General features: G+C 31.2%; 2 protein-coding genes across 2 annotated transcripts in view; both read right to left on the bottom strand.

Annotated features, from left to right (window-relative positions):
- LOC149905022 (corticotropin-releasing hormone-binding protein) overlaps positions 1 to 2,611 on the bottom strand; it is a 30,114-nt gene extending 27,503 nt beyond the window's left edge. The window contains exon 1 of the mRNA XM_090106467.1: positions 2,343 to 2,611. Within this exon, the coding sequence (XP_089962593.1) occupies positions 2,343 to 2,411 (69 nt within the window). The 5' untranslated portion in view covers positions 2,412 to 2,611. The remainder of the gene's footprint in view (positions 1 to 2,342) is intronic.
- A 3,474-nt stretch (positions 2,612 to 6,085) lies between these two features.
- Positions 6,086 to 16,331, bottom strand: Osi23 (DUF1676 domain-containing protein Osi23). The gene is made up of 5 exons (XM_090106713.1): positions 16,155 to 16,331; positions 11,362 to 11,555; positions 9,184 to 9,308; positions 8,252 to 8,427; positions 6,086 to 6,542 (listed from the first exon to the last, which is right to left on the bottom strand). The coding sequence occupies exons 1-5, from the start codon at positions 16,329 to 16,331 to the stop codon at positions 6,153 to 6,155; spliced, it is 1,062 nt and encodes a 353-aa protein (XP_089962839.1). The 3' UTR covers positions 6,086 to 6,152.
- Positions 16,332 to 19,453: the final 3,122 nt, after the last annotated feature.

Genomic DNA, 19,453 nt, shown 5'->3' with positions numbered 1-19,453 from the left:
TAGTTTTAAAGATTTAAGCGTACATATGGATATAGGGACAGAGAAAGCGACTTTGTTTTATACTATGTAGTGATATAAATAATGTTATATCAAGATCTACATATTCAAAGCGAAAAATAACTCGTAGATTCTGTTCTTGTACGAAATACGTTTAGCAATGAATTAGTTAGTCCTCTGAAGTATTGCATACCGATTACAGCCGAATGAAATAACTTAGTAAAATGTTATAGGTATTAGGACAAGATTGCTATGTTAATTCGACATTATAAAGGCTTATTATATTTCACACATTTAAAAATTAAAATATACAATACAATTTTGTCATTTAACTATGGCCTAAAATTATAACATGAACATTAATTTTTACTTTTTATAAGTATTAAGTTCATTTTCATTATGATACCACCTACGGGACTTCTAGGACTGTATTAAAATGAAGAATTTGATTTATAACCAATTATGTGAAAATGTATAAAGTCCTTTAAGAGATAAAGAGATTGGATAAGCTTTAAAAGTTGATAACATATTATATCATCGTCAATCTTTGTTTGAAAGTTTAGCAGGCGAAGAAGCAACGTTTTATGAGTTTTTTAATTTAATATTAACCTCAGTTAACAAGCCTTGTAAACAAGAAAATATAAACCAAATGAAAAGTAACAAGTTAATTATATCGTATATTGTTCTAGACTGTAACAGTGTTATAATGAAAACATCCTGTATAAAGACTTTTTAATTAAAACCTTTGGATATCAATATAAAAACAAACAAAGTACATATTTAATTACGAAAGCATGTGTAAAAGAATGTATTCCTGTATATTCACTTCAATAATTATGACTTATTTTATACTTATTCATCCGTGTGTATTAAAATGTTTCCCGTTCGTTATAAAATATTTTTTATCGCAAGCCGTTTGTGAAAAACTCGTATTTAAAAGGTGTTTTTCGACATTTCTAAGATATTAACGATTGATATTTCAAAGAGCTTTGATTGATTCCTCGTTAACGTATTTGAAGTTAAAAAGGGAAACGGTAAAATAAATATATTTTCTTCGAAAGTTATAATTGATACGACTCCAATAATGGGGGTAACATGTTGTAGAAAATATTTATTTTTAATACAATATTAATAAAATCAATTAATTAATTGGTAATATATATACCTGTATGTGTCCATTTATCTTATCAAATATATTCAAAGGGAAACCTTTAGAGGAATAGACAATTGATGTAATATACTTAACTTGTTTGAAGTCAAGCTTTGAAATGTATGCTATTTACTCCGCCTTGCTTCCCTTTACTCGATGAGAATTAGAATTAGAGAAATAGATTATTAAAGCTACTAATATAGTTAGACCTTTATAAATAACTAGCTGTGCCCCGTAGTTTTACTCGTATTTCCATGCCTTCCTGGATAAATAGACCATCTACTATTGAACTAATTTTGCAAATCAGACCCGTAAATCCCGAGATTTGCGCGTTCAAGCAAACAAACTAACTCTTCAGCTCTTTAATGTAATAGTAAAGTGTATAGTATATAACAAATTAATAATCTTTCGGTAATCAAACATTCAGATCTATAAAAAAACTTTTATTCTATCAAGATTATAAAGTTCATATCGAATTTGGAAAATCCATCATCAGACCTAAGATAACCAATATAACACTTTTGGGACGGATAGACCCTTACCATCGTATATTTTATAACCTTTAATTAAAACCGACATTGTTAATTACATATATAAATAATGAAGCATGCAATGTGTGTCTAATATGGGTCAAGAGTAATTAAAAAGACCGTAAGAAAAACAAATTATGATATTTTTATGTAGGTACAAAAATAAGATACTTTTTCTACCTTCGCAACTTGGAGCAAATTTTCCGACCGTATTCACTCAGAAATATCATGAATAAAAATATCTACGGCAAGAAGGGCTTTATCTCACAGTGTTACTTTATTGTGATAAGCATTTAATTTTAGAGATTTGTTAAACCTACAAAGATATGACAAATACTTAATTGTAGTTATAAGATTAAACAAAGTTGCGTTTACAATTTTTATTTATTTAGTAACAATTATTTTTAATCGTTACAAGGAATATCTAATATATTTTTAAATTATAACTGAATTTTCATAAGTTCCTTACATAGGCATACTTTATAAATGCAATGCTGTAATTTTTTTATCTTAAACTTAATTTTGTTGGAAATCGCACAAAATGTGTACTAAATTTCGCTTCAAATTTGTCTGTACTCCAAATTATTATACAATATATTATCATATCTCGATCTCGATACAAAAAGTAACAGTTCCAAAGAAACTTTGATAAAAAAAAAACTTACCGGCAAAAGCAGGCCACTAATACCATTGCACGCGAACACCAAACCAACGAGACAAAACACCGCTCTCATATCGAACTTTTTATATTCACTATGAAATTTTATTAATAAAACTTCCAAAACTTGAAGCAACTAGTGACGTCGGCGTCCCGCAAGTTGTGAATGGAGGCGGCTTTTCAGTACTCCCTTTATATGGCCGCAAATTCACTGCGCATCCTCCTATGCGCTTTACGTTTCCTCACTTATTTTTGTACTACACGGTCTATTTTATTCATATTGTGGGAAATACTTCTATGTGTAAGTCAATTAGAATTAATAACAACTACATATACAATTGGCAATGAACCAATTAATTATTTCAGGCACCAAATTGTGTTCAGAAGAGAACTTACTACGAGTAAAGTACTTATATTTTATAAATTTTATGTAATATGTTTACGGATTTCATAACCATACTAGTGTGATTATCAAACCGAAGAAACATACTACTATAGTTGAGAAGAGATCTCAGTTTTATCACACATTGTTTGCTGAGTAAATATTTTGAGCGCAAACGGTTAATTTGTTTGATAATTACGGGATTATTAAAACGCTTGGTGTGTGTATTATTTCATTCAAAATAATATGTTAAACGCGTTTATATGGACTTAGGTAAATAAATTGTTGTGCTGATTCTTCTGTAGAAATTGTTTTCCGAACCGATGGTCAGTTCTTATTTATCAGTATTAAGGCTTTTGATTCTTCTAAAAAAAATCTAAAAAATATTACTTTATTTGTAAATATATCTTTTTTTTTCTATTTCAAAAGCACTTCGAAACGACTAAAAACGAGTTTGAATTTGAAATTTATTTATTTTATTATCCTTAAAATTGTTTGTTCAATTTATTTTCTAGAGAACCAATTTTCATGATTCTATTAATGAAGCAGCCTCCTGTTCTAGCCAATTTTGAGGCAACTAACCACCTGAAATAAGATCTCAAACGAAGGTAATTACTGCCTAGAAACAAGAACAAGCTAATTACTATATAATTTTCTTAGAATTTGCTGATTTTTAAGTCCTGGTTTTAAGTCCTTAAGGTGAGCAGGTTATTGAAAGGCCCCAAGTTCGAGTCCTGGTCATACAGGTTATATTCGTTAAAATAAGGAGAGAACAATGTTACTTTATTATTTTATCGAATGTTACAACATTGATCATCCTTAAATTTGTAAAAAAATAAACACAAAAATATATAAACATTAAAAACATAAGTAGATACATATTAGATTCTAACCAGCCTGCTTTCTCAGTTGGGTAACTGAAGAAAATGTATAAGATTTTTTGTTGTATAGATAACTAGTAGTCCGCCCCGGCTTCGCCCGTGGTACATATTTAGTATCCTATGTCCTTCTCCTGGCTCTAAACTACCTCCCTGCCAATTTTCAGCTAAATCGGTTCAGCCGTTCTTGAGTTATATGTGGAGTAACTAACACGACTTTCTTTTATATATATAGATGATATTAAATTATGTATTATTGTTAAAGAATGTTATTGTATTTATATATGGAATGCTTGTCACGCAAAATATGCTTCAGTCTTTATTAATTTTGATAGGGTCCGGAAAAGGGTCACCATTTGCATGTAACGAAATTAAATAGGTATCGAAAATGTATTAATCATAACCTAAAAATCAATTTTATTACTGCATGCCAACAATAAATAACAATGCAAAATATAATTTGAAGTACATAATTCCATACAAAAGATTCGTGTACAGACAAAAGCTCTAATTGCAACCGTAGATCAATTATTTTATAAATGCTACTTCAAACAAGTGTTTTATTGGTATCTTTATTGCACAGGGAGTCCCTTGGATGAGAAATGCCAATATTATTACTCTCAATGTATAAATCTCTTTGAACGACGTTTGACCATGAGGCATGGTCTCTATAGATACGATTATATGAATTCTGTGAGGGACTTTGTTTGCTCAGTAAAGGCAAGTAAGGAGATTATCGGACTTAGTTAACAGAAGACGTTATCCTTAATGTATTCAAGAGATTAAGATTTAATTGCTTCTTAATCCCTATTTGGCTTTATAAAGGCTTCAAGATTGGTCCTAGAAGTAATATTTTGAAGGATAAATATGTGATGTGAACTTGTTTTATGTATTCATATGTATATTAAACTCGATTTTCGACTCTAAGGTAGACTAGATACATTTTACTACTCAAGACTGCTCCTTTTTTCCTAGTCTTAAAATAATAAGTGCCTATAGTATAGTACTAATTTCTGACCCAGGACTAGTTAATGTACTCGCATTATTCACGTTACTAAGTAGGCCGTCATGGATTATCTACTGCAGCTGCATCGTCATTTAATAAATCTTGTTAAATTTCTTACTAGAGAATATATAAATTAAAGTTGAGCCATAAAGTTTTCTAACAATATATTATATTTTCATAAAATTCTAAAGCTCTGTTCTGATAATTTCGCGGTTTTAAACATTCAATTTTTGAAGAAAATTAACTTTAACTTTCACCAAGATTTATTCTGTACAATAAAGAAAGAGGTACAGAGAACATAATCGTAAAAACGCTTTATATACCTACAATTATTGTATTTTCAAAATTACCTAAAAGAAGCTACGAAAATGATTTCACACACAGAGACACAAACATACAAGAAATAAAAAAATATAAGCTATTTCTGTTATTATAACTGCAACTGCTTTTTACTCTACTACATCAGTATGAAATTTGACGTCACCATATGAGAAGGTTCCAATATCCCTAGAGCTTTTACCAAATTCATATCAAATTGTATCTATTGGGAATATAATAATAAACACTTTCCGCGTATTTCACGACGTTTTACCCAGAATTATAGGTACTTATTATCCACCCACAATTCGTCAAGTTACAATAATTAAATTAAAATAATTATACCGATTTACAAGTTACTTGTAAATCGGTATAATTATTTTAATGTCCTTTAGATGATGATGGATTACTGATGCTCGACTCCTGATTTGCGTTGAAAGCAGTCTGTTATAGAGGTCTCAAAACTGGGGAATTAATCAGGCTATAATAAATAAGTACACTTCTGCCGATTATGAGCAAATTACGGCATTAGTTACTTGTTCCAGAAAATTGAGGATCTTCGAGAGGTAATTATTAGTATATTATGAATAATAGTATCATTATATGAGCACGTAATTAATTTAATTATATTCAACTTGGATAGGTTGATGAAGATTGAAGTCTTCATTATATTGAGTGGTTTAATTTTATTTATTATGTCTTTAATTTAGCGTTATTACGTGCTGTCGTAATACACGACAGCACGTAATAGCCAAGACATAACATATTGCAATAGCAATATGTTATGTCTTGGCATAAATAATTATTTTTATATTAAAGATCCTTGACAATTATTATAATCAACATAATGCACACGTTAGTCATGGATATAAATAAAATACATTTTATACTATTTACTTATTGTCCTGTTTACGAAAGTGTCGCTGTGAAAGTACATTAAACACATCTGTTAATGATATCTCCATTAGTATTTATTATGGCAATAAAAATTCTGTAGCTTACCGAGTCTTAAAGTGCTTAATGTCTACCGGTCTCCTACAGCGAACCCCTATTTAATGGTACTAACTCACACTATACCTTCTAGGGCAGTAATAAACAGTTTTTAATTGATATTATTTATTCTATCAATATACAGTGTACACTATTTGCCTGTTAGGATACAAAACTTGGCCAATGTAGGAAAATATACTGGATATAACATTGAATAGTGCCTGAAAAAGCGCAACGAACACATCAAGTTGAAACGACAGTATTGGGACTTTGAAAATTCAGTCCGTTGTATGGTAATTCGAGGGAATAATCAGCTTGTACTTCCCCAGGTCTTGATGTTATATCTTGAAGAGAAGAGGAGGAATATAAATCATTATTGGGAAATTGACGTGATACATAATTTTCTTTGCTATTCGCTGATATTGGGTTCCATATTCCACTGTTGGTTTGTTTGTCAAAAATCTCTCCTCTATGAATAGTAGGTCTGTTATTTTTATAAGTTTTTATAGGCCATTGTTGTTTTGTTATCGGGGAAGTTCCAGGGAGTAATGCACCATCGTTACTCCTTTTGTCCAGATGGTCGTAAGGATAGTAGTTGTGGTAGAAGCCGTAATTCAACGGACTTGAAGCAATCTGGAACAAAACATCTATTAACCGGTTATCTTTGCTGTTTAGTAATGTGCTGGATAGCGAGTTGTGTGGTTAAATAACAAGAGAAACACAATTTTTACTTGATAAAACATATTATAACAGTAAAGAAGTGTAACTTCTAGAGGTCTAGTTAGTATAAAATTAGTTAGTTAAAAAGCAAATCTGTATATGTTATTTATTACCTTTCCCCTGGCATGAAACCCTTGATACAAAGTGTCTACCTAAAAGAAAATGTGAACGTTAATCTGTTAGTATGTTTGATTTGTGAGGTAAAATCAACACGTTGATTATTGAATTAGTAAGAGCCCCCGCAGACCACAGACTTTTTATCGGCCGATAGTTTAGTCGGGTTGGCCTGCTAGTACGCACACCGAGCCAACTAAACAGTTCAGTCGGTTATGAGTGCGCAAACTATCCAACAGTCTGCCGACTATTTGCTAGTTTCTAACCAACTGTTGAAAAGAGTGGTCGCACCGCACAATGAAAATTAATAAAACATTGTATAGAATTGTTATTATTGCTCTCATACACCGGAGGAGGAAAATTAAAAAGAGAGCCGAGAGTATTGGGTGCATCCTATCTTTAGTGATAGATTAAAATGGAAAATTTTACACTATGCATTCCAAATTACTCCATTACCCGAAAAAATTTTCGCCTTTTATCGAATGAGCATAACTAGCTTCAACCAACTTGTCAAATACAGAGTACCTACTCTTTTAAGTCTTTCTTATAAAGTGGAGGGCGTTTTTCGACTTCCTCGATCAAAGTTACGATCGAAAATTCCGAAATAAGCGACTGAGAATTGAGCGACGCCATTTTACAAAACACGCGCGGTTGACCATTCGCTGTCAAAGCTCGGAGCGAACTGAACTATTGGCCTAGTCGGCCGACTAAAAAATCGTCGTGTTTGCGCGTGTGGTAGGGAGCCAATACTGATTATACAGTCGGCCGATAGTTTGCCGACAGTATAGTTTGAATTGAATCGGGAAGCCCATCAAACTTGTTTATCGGCCGATACCTAATCGTCATAGTGTGCGCATTTGCTTACATCTGCGTACTGATTAAGAGCCCGACCAAACTATCTGCCGATAAAAAGTCTGTGGTCTGCGGGGGCTCTAAATGCGCGGGTGACGGGGCGGAATTAAATTCGCTCTGACATTTTAATACCTATTAGTACGTAATGTCACGTAATGTGCTTGATTTTAATAGGGTTGCGTTATTTTCGTAATACGTTTAAGATATTAACGACTGACTATTGCTTTACTGACTTTTAACGAATTAAATTACTACATAGATAATTTTATAGGCAGTTAATACTCTACAATATAATGTTATAAGATAAATCTTTGTAATCTTTCATGTATTGGATATGTCTTCTAAGGGCAATATCTATTAAATATTGGAAAATTGACATAATAATATCAAGGAGGCGCTACGAAATTCGTCGTAGTTTGTGAAGGCCTTTACATTTTTGTATGCTTGCTACGAGATTATTTCGCTTATTAAGAATTGATATTATATACATACTCCATTTCATAGTTTTTAGTTTATGAGCAAACATTGATTTTATGGAAATTGATTGGACGCTTAAGCAAGTAAAATCTACAGCGAAATATTATTTGTTAAATTTTTTACAGAATAGTCTAGAAGGTGAGTTTTTATTTCTAAACACAAAACTAAATAATAATTACCTTTTTAAGTCCCTGAATTGATGCAAGAATGAGTGCCATTTTCGCGAGCAGCAAAGCCTTTCCACCGAGTACAGCCAGAAACTGGAATCCCATGGGAATAAGAACCATGCCAATGGAGACGATACCGAACATCATCATCGTCATCATGTGGTGACGACGACGCCCTCGCTGTTCTACTAGAAAATATGTATAAATTTATATTATAAACGCTTAAGTTTGTAATATATGGTTTTACTCTTTCTCGCGAAAACCACTGAACAGATTTTGATAACACTGCGTAGTTATGTAGCTTATGTATTTAACTAACATAAAAAGCTATAGAAAAGCTTACCGCGCCACACAGTAAGTGTAACATAATTATTCTATAATGCATAAAAATAGGTAGGTATCTATTAAAATTATATCTTATTTCTCACTTTAAAGTTTTTACCATTAATGATCTAGGTATTTGATAAAATTTTATTAAAGGTATCTTATCTACATAATATTGTGATAAAGTGGGATAGGTTAGTAGCGATGTGTTAATATAAACTTTGTTAATAAAACGATCTCCAATAAAATTGTAATTTCTAGTTCATGTAGTTTTAAGAACCATTAACGTATATTATACTACCTATATAGGTTGTTTATTTATAGAATAACAAGAATCAGCACCTACGTATTTATTGAAACAACTATTATGAAGTATTGGTATAAAATAATTGTAAGTATAATTTAGTTTTACGAACTAAGCGAAATCGCTCAAATGGTAAATTACAAATTTCAACGTTATCCAAAATCTATTTGGATTAAGTCACATTTTGTTTGATTATACATAATTATATAACTTAAACATAATATTTCTATGAATTAAAAGTTTATAATAAGATTATACCTAATATATACCAAACGTTTGAATAGGTAATGCCTTTAGGCTAATTAATTTAGAATACCTCCTTCCATGGTTTTAAATTCATCTAAATCAAACTTGACAACATGAGTTCGTAGCACTTTGGCGATACGTTGCAATGCTAAAGTCCGCCAATCGGTTTCATTTAAATCCTTCTCGGACCATGTACTGAAAAAAATTCATCAATTACATAACATATATAACAATAACCAATATATTTAAGTAGAGAAGTAGGTACATAAATAGTTAAAAAACTATTAGTATTTATTGAAAATAAAAATATTTTTTTATAGTCAGCAGCGTTCCATGCTGAATCAGCGAAATGTAGAAAGGAATACATTCGGCATGCAAAATATAATATAATAATAAAATACCGTTATTATGCTTTTATAAAGCTATCTATTCTAAGTTGTGTTATTTTTTTTACTAAAATTTATCGATAAATGCATTCTGACAACATGAATTATTTGCTAATTTTTTGTATTTTTACTTAAAAATAAATGAGTCAATATGGCCACTTAAACAACCAGCTTTACTTGGTGAGGCAAAAATAGAGAAGCTGAGATATAAAATGCGGATGATATCACAGAAAATATCTAGTATGTAACAATGTCTTCACTCGCTTGCTCTTTTATAATGATATGAAATTGTTTGTGTAAGCATTCATGCATGTTACTGTTTGTCTCGTTCTTGTTATTTTTGAATGAAAATAATTTATAATGTATGTGATGTTCATGCATCAAAAGTTAAATATAATTTTCCTTTATTAAACCGTAAAAGAAGAATTTATACTGAAAAGAACTTGAGAGTGCATTCAGGCAGATGCATTTTCATTTCTTTAAGGATATGCTGGCAATATTATGTCGAAGATTGAATTACAATTAAAAATATTGACGAAGTTCATAGAAAATAATTGTTTGTAAATAAATATTCCCGGGTATTCCTCTCAATGCTCAGGGATTATCTCGGGATTGACTCGAAAAATAATTATCTTATATTTTTTCCTTACTTTACAAATTTTAGATGTGCTTATGAATATCGTTTTTTTGTTTTATTAAACTAACACTTATTTTCAATATCACTTCTATTGAGAAGAATTGGCAAGAAACTAGATACCCGACTGTTCTTATGAAAAGTAATTTTAGCTTGCGACACCCGTTCGACGTACTAATTTCCACCCTTTTTGTAGACTCTCAAAGTTTTGTTCTCGCGACAAAAATAGCCTTAAATCTAATTTATCTCCTTGCTCAACTTTATCACAACTGATAACCTCTTTAACATAATAATTACGTGAGAGAATTAAACAACTATGGTATTACCACAAAAAAAAATTTAAACACAGTCTAACTTTTAACCAGGGATCTGTGACTTTAATAGTTTTCTATGTGAAATACGACAAAACTAGATTAAAGAGAACCTGCGCTTAAAGATAAACACTGTCTAAAGTTTTTTGTGGTAAGACAGGTTCGTTTTGTCAAGGTTTTGTCATGTGAAATTAGGGACAAAATTTTACAAATATCTACATTGAATAATTACGTGTTCATTTAAACAATTGTTCTATTTACTCGCTACAGTAATGTTTTACTACTTATTTGCTTAGCTCACAAAACTACTGCGATATTGCTGAAAGTGGAGCGAGTTTGCGCAATTTAATACGAAGCCCCGTTTGAACGTTTTAACGCGACGTTGACAAATAATCCTGAGGTCATTCACTCGCCCACGAATGAAATTTATTAACCGCGTTTTACTTTTGTGAATCTGCATTGGATAAAACGCTTTGATCAAGAGAGTGCTATAAATAAAGTTTCGAACTAACAGTACATAATATTTTAAAAGCATCTATACACGGTAATAAAGAGAATAGCCCTATAATTTTGTTTATAAATATAAAATTCTTGTTTATTGTTAATATTGGCTCGAATTTGACTAAATAACAATAAAAAAATTGTGGATATACATTTTAAATCTACTTTGTACTTCTGTGTTATTGTCTTATCTTATTATGAAAAAATTGGTAATCAGACTTTCAAAGAGAATGACGTTTGATGCAGTAATTTACCACAGGAACCAAACGTAGGACCTATCAGTTCATACACTTTCGCCAACAACTAAAAAAATCGTAGTTTAATACGTAGATATAATAATATAAAGCTAACCAAGAACATAACTCTACATTTTAAATTATTCTATCAATAACGCACGTATAATATAATTTACATACCTTGAATTATTTTCATGAATCACATTACCAGAGCGGTCCACCATTTCAAATTTCACCAAGTTCACACCATCAGAAATTGGTACCACATCGAGACTCAGAGATCTGTCTAAAGCCCTTAATGTCTTTCTTTTCATACATCTTGTGAATTTTGGATAATAATCCATCGTCTCGATAGAATCTTTGACGTCAGCAAGCTGAAAATATTACTCTATAAAAATATGTTACTATTATATTCTAAAGTTAAGTAAGGTAGTTAAAATTTTATAAAGAAACTGATGCACAAGATCTTGAGTAAGTGATGAAGGTTAGAGGTAAGCGGTAAATAGATAAACAACTGACGTAAGCTTCATGGAAGAAAGTAAAAGATCAAAAATATATAGATATTATGTTAAGTGGAGTCTGAATAAATGATGAAATGAACAAAAATGTATAAAAGTTAACGACAATTATTTCTTAACAGGTGTGAAAAGTAAACAAGGTTTACTGATGTATAAAGGTGTTGTTTATTAATGTGTAAAATATAAAATAATGCTCCTTAATAATTTATAATTAAAACAAATTTATTTTAGAAGTATACAGTCTATAATACAGTGGCGAGTTTTTCAATTTCAACGAGTAAGCAAAATGTATCTAAATAGCCTAAAATGTAACTACACCAATCTTAAATGGAAGTGTCATGTCCTATAGTAGATTAACCGAGGATTAATGTTTCTCCAAAGAATTTCTCTCACTATAATCACTTTGTGAGTGTATGATCCTTTTTCTTAGTGGTCAATAAGTAGGTACCTATTTAATTAACTTTTTAACCTTTTGTATGTAGATAAAGAAGTAATAACTTTTATAGAATATAGACGATACATTCAAATGTAATATTACATGAAACCTTTTCAGTATCTGTTTGTCAAATGGAATTCTTTATATCAATTCTCTAGAAACCTATAAAAATCTGTATATTTATCAGTTTTCCATATTCATTGTTATAAAATATAAAGGGAATAAATCGCAATCGATGTTTATTTTTCGTATTGTTTTACGATTTTACGTAGATTTTTATACAAGGGTTTTATTAAATTTTTCTGTCAGACCTTTTTTGTCCCCCGTCTTTTATTTTACCTGGCGTTCCTTAACTTTATAAAGGTAACATTTTCTTACGAGATTAAACTTGAAACTTGGCTATTTATTAGATTTAGTCTTAGTTTTAGTTTATAACTCTAAGTTTCAGTAATTTTCATATTATTATAAAATTATTCGGGTATAACGGCTAATAATTAATTCTCTTTTTCAGGAATATAATTAAATGATTATTAAAAAGTTAAATGATTAAGGAGAAACTCATTGCATGAAAAAATCTAGTTTTTCAATAGCCTAGATGAAATCATAAAATAACGATTTTATAAGTATTTATGAGTGTTGTTTCTTAAAAAGCAGAGCCAGCAAAACAATTGATACTTGCCAATTATAATTTATATAATAAAAAGGTACGAAGAGTCAGCAACAAAATACTAAGACAAAATAATATGACGTAGTGGACAGAATCTCCTTATTTATTATGAATATTATATACATATAAGTAATTTAATTCTAATTAATTAATTTCTACATACTACCTGTTGTAAAATATATTCAAAACAAGCATTCTTATTATGGCAATTATCATAGTTTTCATCAATTAGACGGTCTATATATATATAAAACTCAAAGGTGACTGATATAGTGATCTATCAACGCACAGCCCACACCACTGGACGTATCGGGCTGAAATTTGGCATGCAGGTAGATGTTAGGACGTAGGCATCCGCTAAGAAAGGATTTCCCGAAATTCTTGCGAGGATGCACGTACAAAGTCGTGGGCGGAAGCTAGTACTAAAATATTAGTATTTATATGTATTTCTGTACATTATATGTATATTAAAACGGTTATCATTATACAATTTTCAGTAGTACATTGCTAATAAATGCCGCCAACACATCAAGATTTTAAAGTAAAAGATATTTTAAATGCCATTCAGGGAAAAAATCATGAAAACTTTTGCTTTGTCTCACTAAGTGAAAAGTTAAGACAATAGAAGTTTTATAAGAACTGTAAGTATTCAATTTTACTGTGGTATAAAAATTACCCTAATTTTAGGGCCATTAATAGCCCATCTTGTATTAGGGAATAGTATAGAGCGGAATATTTCCTTATAATGTACCACACGTTTTATTAAGAAGCATGATAAATACTTGAAAAATGAAAATCTATCAATTCAATCTTCTTGAAAACTTATAGGAAGTGAAGACAAGATAAATGAAAAAGATCACGTTCTGTTAAATTTGTTCCATCTACTGCAACATACATTGGAAGCGGATCTTGAAACTATATTGTTAATTTAAGAAGACGTCCTAAGTAGGAGTATAAGGCTTGTATATGTTATGGACCAGGTGATTAATGCGGGCATTATATTTTATAATGCCCGAGCATTATGAATAATGTCTAGCTTTATTGGGCTAAGTGATTAATTACAATCTTAACTTCATTATTTATCACATTGCACGGTCATTATTATAATGCTACATGACAATTGGGCAATTTGATAATAAAGCTATATTTAACCAGGACATAGAGAATATGCTGAGTACGTGGTTGGAGGATAACAACACTAAGAAATGGTCGGAAGGATTATGTTTTGTACAATTAATGAAAAATAGAGCCCATCACACAGGTATTAACTGTACTCCATATAAAGCCATGTTTGGAACGAAGTTGAAAGTAGGGCTTAAAAGTTCTTCTATACCACATGAGGCTCTGCTTGATATTAATTCTGAAGAAGACTTAGAGAAACTATTATCTACTGAGAGCACTATTACTGAAAGGAATCAAGTGGTTGTCAACGAAAATGATCAAGAAGAGTCCGCCAAAAATGATCAAGTAGAGTCCGCCAAAAATGATCAAGTAGAGTCCGCCGAAAATGATCAAGTAGAGTCCGCCGAAAACGATCAAGTAGAGTCCGCCGAAAATGATCAACTCGAGCCCATCGAAACTGACCAAGTGGAGTCCACTCAAAATGATTCAAACCCAATACCCACAAACGAAAACGAAAACCTAGAGCGCAAAAAAGAAAATTTTATGGCAGTTAGGAATGTAGCTTTACAAAATTTGCAGAAACAAGCAAATAAAATGTTGGATGTATGAAGCGCTAAATATCCCATGGCTGCAATTGGTGACACTGTAAGAGTCCGAGTTCCCGATGTTGATCGCGCTCGTAGCGATAGAAGAAATATGCTTGCTACAGTTATTGAATTAACAGCCAATAACCTTTATAAACTGGGAACAAAACAAGGTGTTTTAAACCAACTATATTCAAGAAACCAATTTACTGTCTGCAAGGAAAGATTTGTTTCGCCTGAAGATGTTCCAGAGACACAGATTTCGCTGAGAGAGTGTTGTAGAATGTCATCTAGATGCGGAGGGCAAGGTTATAATAGATGTGGTTGTAAAGGTGGTTGCAAGTCGGATAAATGTAGTTGTCGCAAAGCCAAAAAGTTGTGTACCTCAAAATGCCATCACAGTGGCAGTTGTTCTAATAAATAAACCTGTTACTTGCTACATTTGCTACATACTTGCTTGCTACATACAAGTAACAGGCTACATATTGTATAATTATTGTTTTCAATTTTAGTTATGTTCTATTTTACTTCTTCACATTTCGTTTATTAAGAGTAATTGCTAATTATGCCAAATAATGAGTCTGATTGGTTAAACTTTAGTTTATTTTATGTTTCATAATAATAAGTCATTTCTATAAAACAAAGGTACGTTGTGAAATTTTTGTTTTAAATTTAATTAGGTATATTTTATGTTATATTTTTAATATGACTTTCCTTAAGTTTTAAATGCAAAAACTAGTGGATTTTTAAGGTAGAAGTCCTTGGTAATTAATCCAAATAATGAGCCTGATTGTTTAAGTGGTTTAATATTTAGTTTATTTTAAGTTAAATGACAATAACAATAAAAAAATAGTAATTAAATATGTTTGTATTACTCTGCCCAAAAGGTGATGGGCAATATGTATAATGCCCGGTCAATTTGATTATTTGAATAATTATTATCAAATTGCACTCTCATATTGGGCATTTTTCATAATGCCCGTGCATTATGTATACTGCCCAATTTATCACTTGGTCCATAACATATAGATACGTTAGACGGATCCACACAGAGCGAGCAGCCTCACGTAGCAATTACTGCACGAAACAGCTCGGTCTGTGTGGGCGTGACTCGACCGAAAAAAGCGCTTGTACCAAAGCTTCTGCAACACTGAGGCAGGTCCACATAGAGCGAGTACCCTTTTTGGAAATTGCTTCGCGAGGCTGCTCGCTCTGTTTGGACCTGCCTATTAAAGAGCAGTATAGCTAGTAGTGTACATAGTAACAATAGCGCACGTTAAAGCAGATTATGGAGATCCGGAAGAGATTAAGGCCTTCACAAGATGGACGGACGCTTGCTTAATGTTTAATAGCTGTATAGTTTTGACCGGCTCGTTAAGTGGCTAGTAAGCTGGAATATAGCACTGGATTTCGATATTGTAATATGAATTACACTGTTAATAAATATTCGAAGATTTCTTTTCTTTTATCTACACGTTCTGCTCTTATAAATCTAAATATTTACAAAAATTTACGGTTGTTTTGCACAACCGTCAATAAATAAATTACTGCAGTCGTCAGTCTTGTATAGTGTGTGCAACGAAAGTAATTAATAATTTATACATTTAACTTTAAAGTTCGTGAGTTCGAGTTAACTCATTAAATACCTTTTTAGAGCAATCCCGCCAGATAATTTTAACCACATCGGCGCCTTCAAGCCACAAGTCTGCCAAAAAGCGGCTTAAGTAAGTGTCAGTGTCTTCCACTCCTCCTGCCAAACTATCTTTAAGTGTCAAAAGACCAACAAGGAAGAGAATCTGAACTTTCATTCTTCTTAAATGCATGACGTAATTTTATCTTGATATTTTCTCATCTCTTCCGAAATCCTGAAGAATCTGAAAGTCGGTAAACCTTTTGGAATATTAATAGGTTAATTTGTTGTCATTCTACGTTTAAATTTAATCTGGAACTTTAAATGAAAGAAGTTTCTGGTCGATTAATTTAATCTAATCGTTTTCTGCGATGGATGGAATTCTGTTGTCACAAAAGTATCGAAAAGTATTTAATTCTAAAATACGTTAGACAATCAACAGCTATGATCAATTCCAAAAACTTTGCATAAGATACATATTCCAAGATAGAAAAGTAAACTTAATAATGCCCAACTTCACCAAATTGAACCAACCACCAAATTCACCAATTTTCTTTCAGAAAAAAATGACTTTAAACTTAAAAATGTTTACATTTTAACAATGCCATAAAATCAAGGTATTGTAAATTATAATGTATTTACAAGTAATAAAATAAGAGTGAATGAAAGTAATTAATAATCTTTATCATAATATTATAAAGGATGATGTATAGTCCATTCTAATAACAGAGTTGATTTTGACTATTCAGAATTTCAGCAAAGTTCAAAGGTAAGTAAATAAAATAGAACAAGAAGACATTTGATTCTATATTGAAATTATCCAAAATCAAAATAAATGGGTCTAACGAATTTTATTCAGAGGAAAATCTGTGAAATTTATCTTCGCTAAAATATATTAATTGGACTCATAAAGTTTGAATAAGATGTTCAAATATAGTATTGTTAATTCGTCTTGTTATTTCAAAGAAAATAAATTCGATACGATCAAAATCTGAGCTATAGAAACAGTGTGTATTATTACAAATTCGACGAAAATTTCTAATTTATAACCGTCTTCAAGAAAAGCGATTGGTTGCCAAGTTCGCACGAAACTATGTAATGTCTCATAATAATACTTATCTGTCTATAATATTCCTATACATTATGGACCTACATAAATTTCGTAAAAACTAAACGAACAAGGAAAACAAAAAAGTTCAATTCGCAACTATGGAGTTTGTAAATCTTATAAATTCAGGATTGGAGAGCTTGCTTTTAGAACTGTTTTGTGAATTGAGGTTACTAAAGGCTTAATAGGGAAACGAGGGCATTTACGAACGCTGAAACTGATCTTCTCTACTATACATGGATTGTTGAATTTATTTTAAAGTATCTGTAGTCTATACAAAGCGCGACAGTCTACACAATTTACCATTTACATAATATGATATTGTAGTTGAAAGGTTCAGTTATTTTCTTCTTCTTGACATAGTCGAAAAAATATAATCAAAATATCATAGGTATCAAAGATACAAACGATTAAATGAACTTCTTTTTATAACACCTTAGTTTTTATCACAGTAGCCAAACCTAACACGCCATTAAAATACGACGATTAATGTATTTTTTTTCAATCAACAAAAAGCTCGTAAGTAGTTTTTACGCAGTAGTTGAATTGCGTTAGATTTGTTGATACGTCTATTGTGTATACAGAACCCTTAAAAGAATCATTAAATATAAAGGTTTAAATATATAAATAAAATATGTATAGATATTACTTATATACTTTATATACTTTATAGAAAACATAGCCAAGCGGAAAAATTCAATCGAAATGCCTTATCCACTTACCAAATCCGTAATCCTTGAATTTTATTTTCTTTTACAATCCACAGGTGCCTTCGGTCAAGGTTACTCCAGGAGTGAATATGATACTTTGACCTGCTTACGTTTTATGCTCGAAGAAATCAAACCATTTTCTAGATGACTGCAAAGCATATCAACTTAAATATACATTCACACTCGGTTGCGTTTATGCGTCAGTGCTCTTATTACGTGAATTATGAAAAGCATATGCCATTGATAGGTACTGTTATTGTAGGTATGAATTTGTCACGGAGGAATTCAACCAATACCCTCGGCCCCGGCTCGATGGAACACAGTGGGGTTTTAGTCGACGTAGTAGTTTAGGAATTCGACATAACCCACGGCTCTTATCTTATTCTATCTATGCAACATGTCGCCACTAAAAATATGAATAATTTTTTTTGAAACTATTGTTTTACTACAGTATGCAAGTGTAATAATATGAAAGTGGGCGCCAGTGTGGGTGACTGGGTAAACCTTCTTAGAAATGTTGATTCATATGCTGAAAGGGTTCCCTATCATGATAAGAGCATTATCATCATAAATTCACGCCTACATTATATGTTATAGGAATTATATATCACATTCTATAAACAGGTTGCAACATTATTACAACATTACAAGATTATTGACTTTTAAACGCTAAATAACTACTAGAAGTGGAAATTTAAAATGTTCATGTTGCGAAACAAACATATTACTGCCCTACTGTGCGTCTTTTCACAAAAAAGTTACGTTACATTGGAGTATATCTTTTCTATATCTTTGTTTATATCTATATAATAAAAACATTTCAAATTAACTTTATTTATAAACTAATTGTAGCAGTATCTGAAGCAAATTGTTTTACACACAAACTCTCAATTAGGATCAGATCAAATCATTATTTACAAACAAAAAGTTCAATGACAACTTACTGAACATCATAATATAATCCGATCGCTTAACAGTCAGCAGAAGTAACGTCATTTGGCATTCGACACCATTGCTTTGATCTCTCCCCTAGTTTTTAACTTCGTCCTTTTTGGCTTTTGTATGTGATTTTTCTTTTCCGCATCATATGACGACCCACGCAAAACTTAACGTTTTCGTGTTATTTATGGAGGTATGATGGAGTTCCTTTATGTGGTTTTCATGAAAGCGTTTACTTTAGAAAACCCTTGCATATTCACATAATGACATGATACATCATATGCGTATCGATGGAATCGATTGATAATAAGCTGCATCTGCAAAATATTACATGAGTATGGAGTTGCCACCTTTGCCCAAAATATTACTAAGTACCGTACCTATATTTTACCTTAGATAGATAGGTTGACCACAAAGTATCTAATCGAGTCCATTTAGGCTATAAAAGAAAATATACATTTTTATTTATTTTTGAATAATATAATAATTCGGAATTATAACAGAAACATAAAAAGGCTCAGTATGCTATCGATACCGTTACATTATCGATTGGATCAG

Source organism: Colias eurytheme, chromosome 10 (genome assembly GCF_061535395.1).
Source record: "Colias eurytheme isolate Ceu_HAF_F1 chromosome 10, ilColEury1 Martin Lab GWU primary, whole genome shotgun sequence".
NCBI classification, from domain to species: Eukaryota; Metazoa; Arthropoda; class Insecta; order Lepidoptera; family Pieridae; genus Colias; species Colias eurytheme.
Note: the sequence above shows the minus strand (reverse complement) of the source record. Positions and strands in the feature narration are given on the sequence as shown.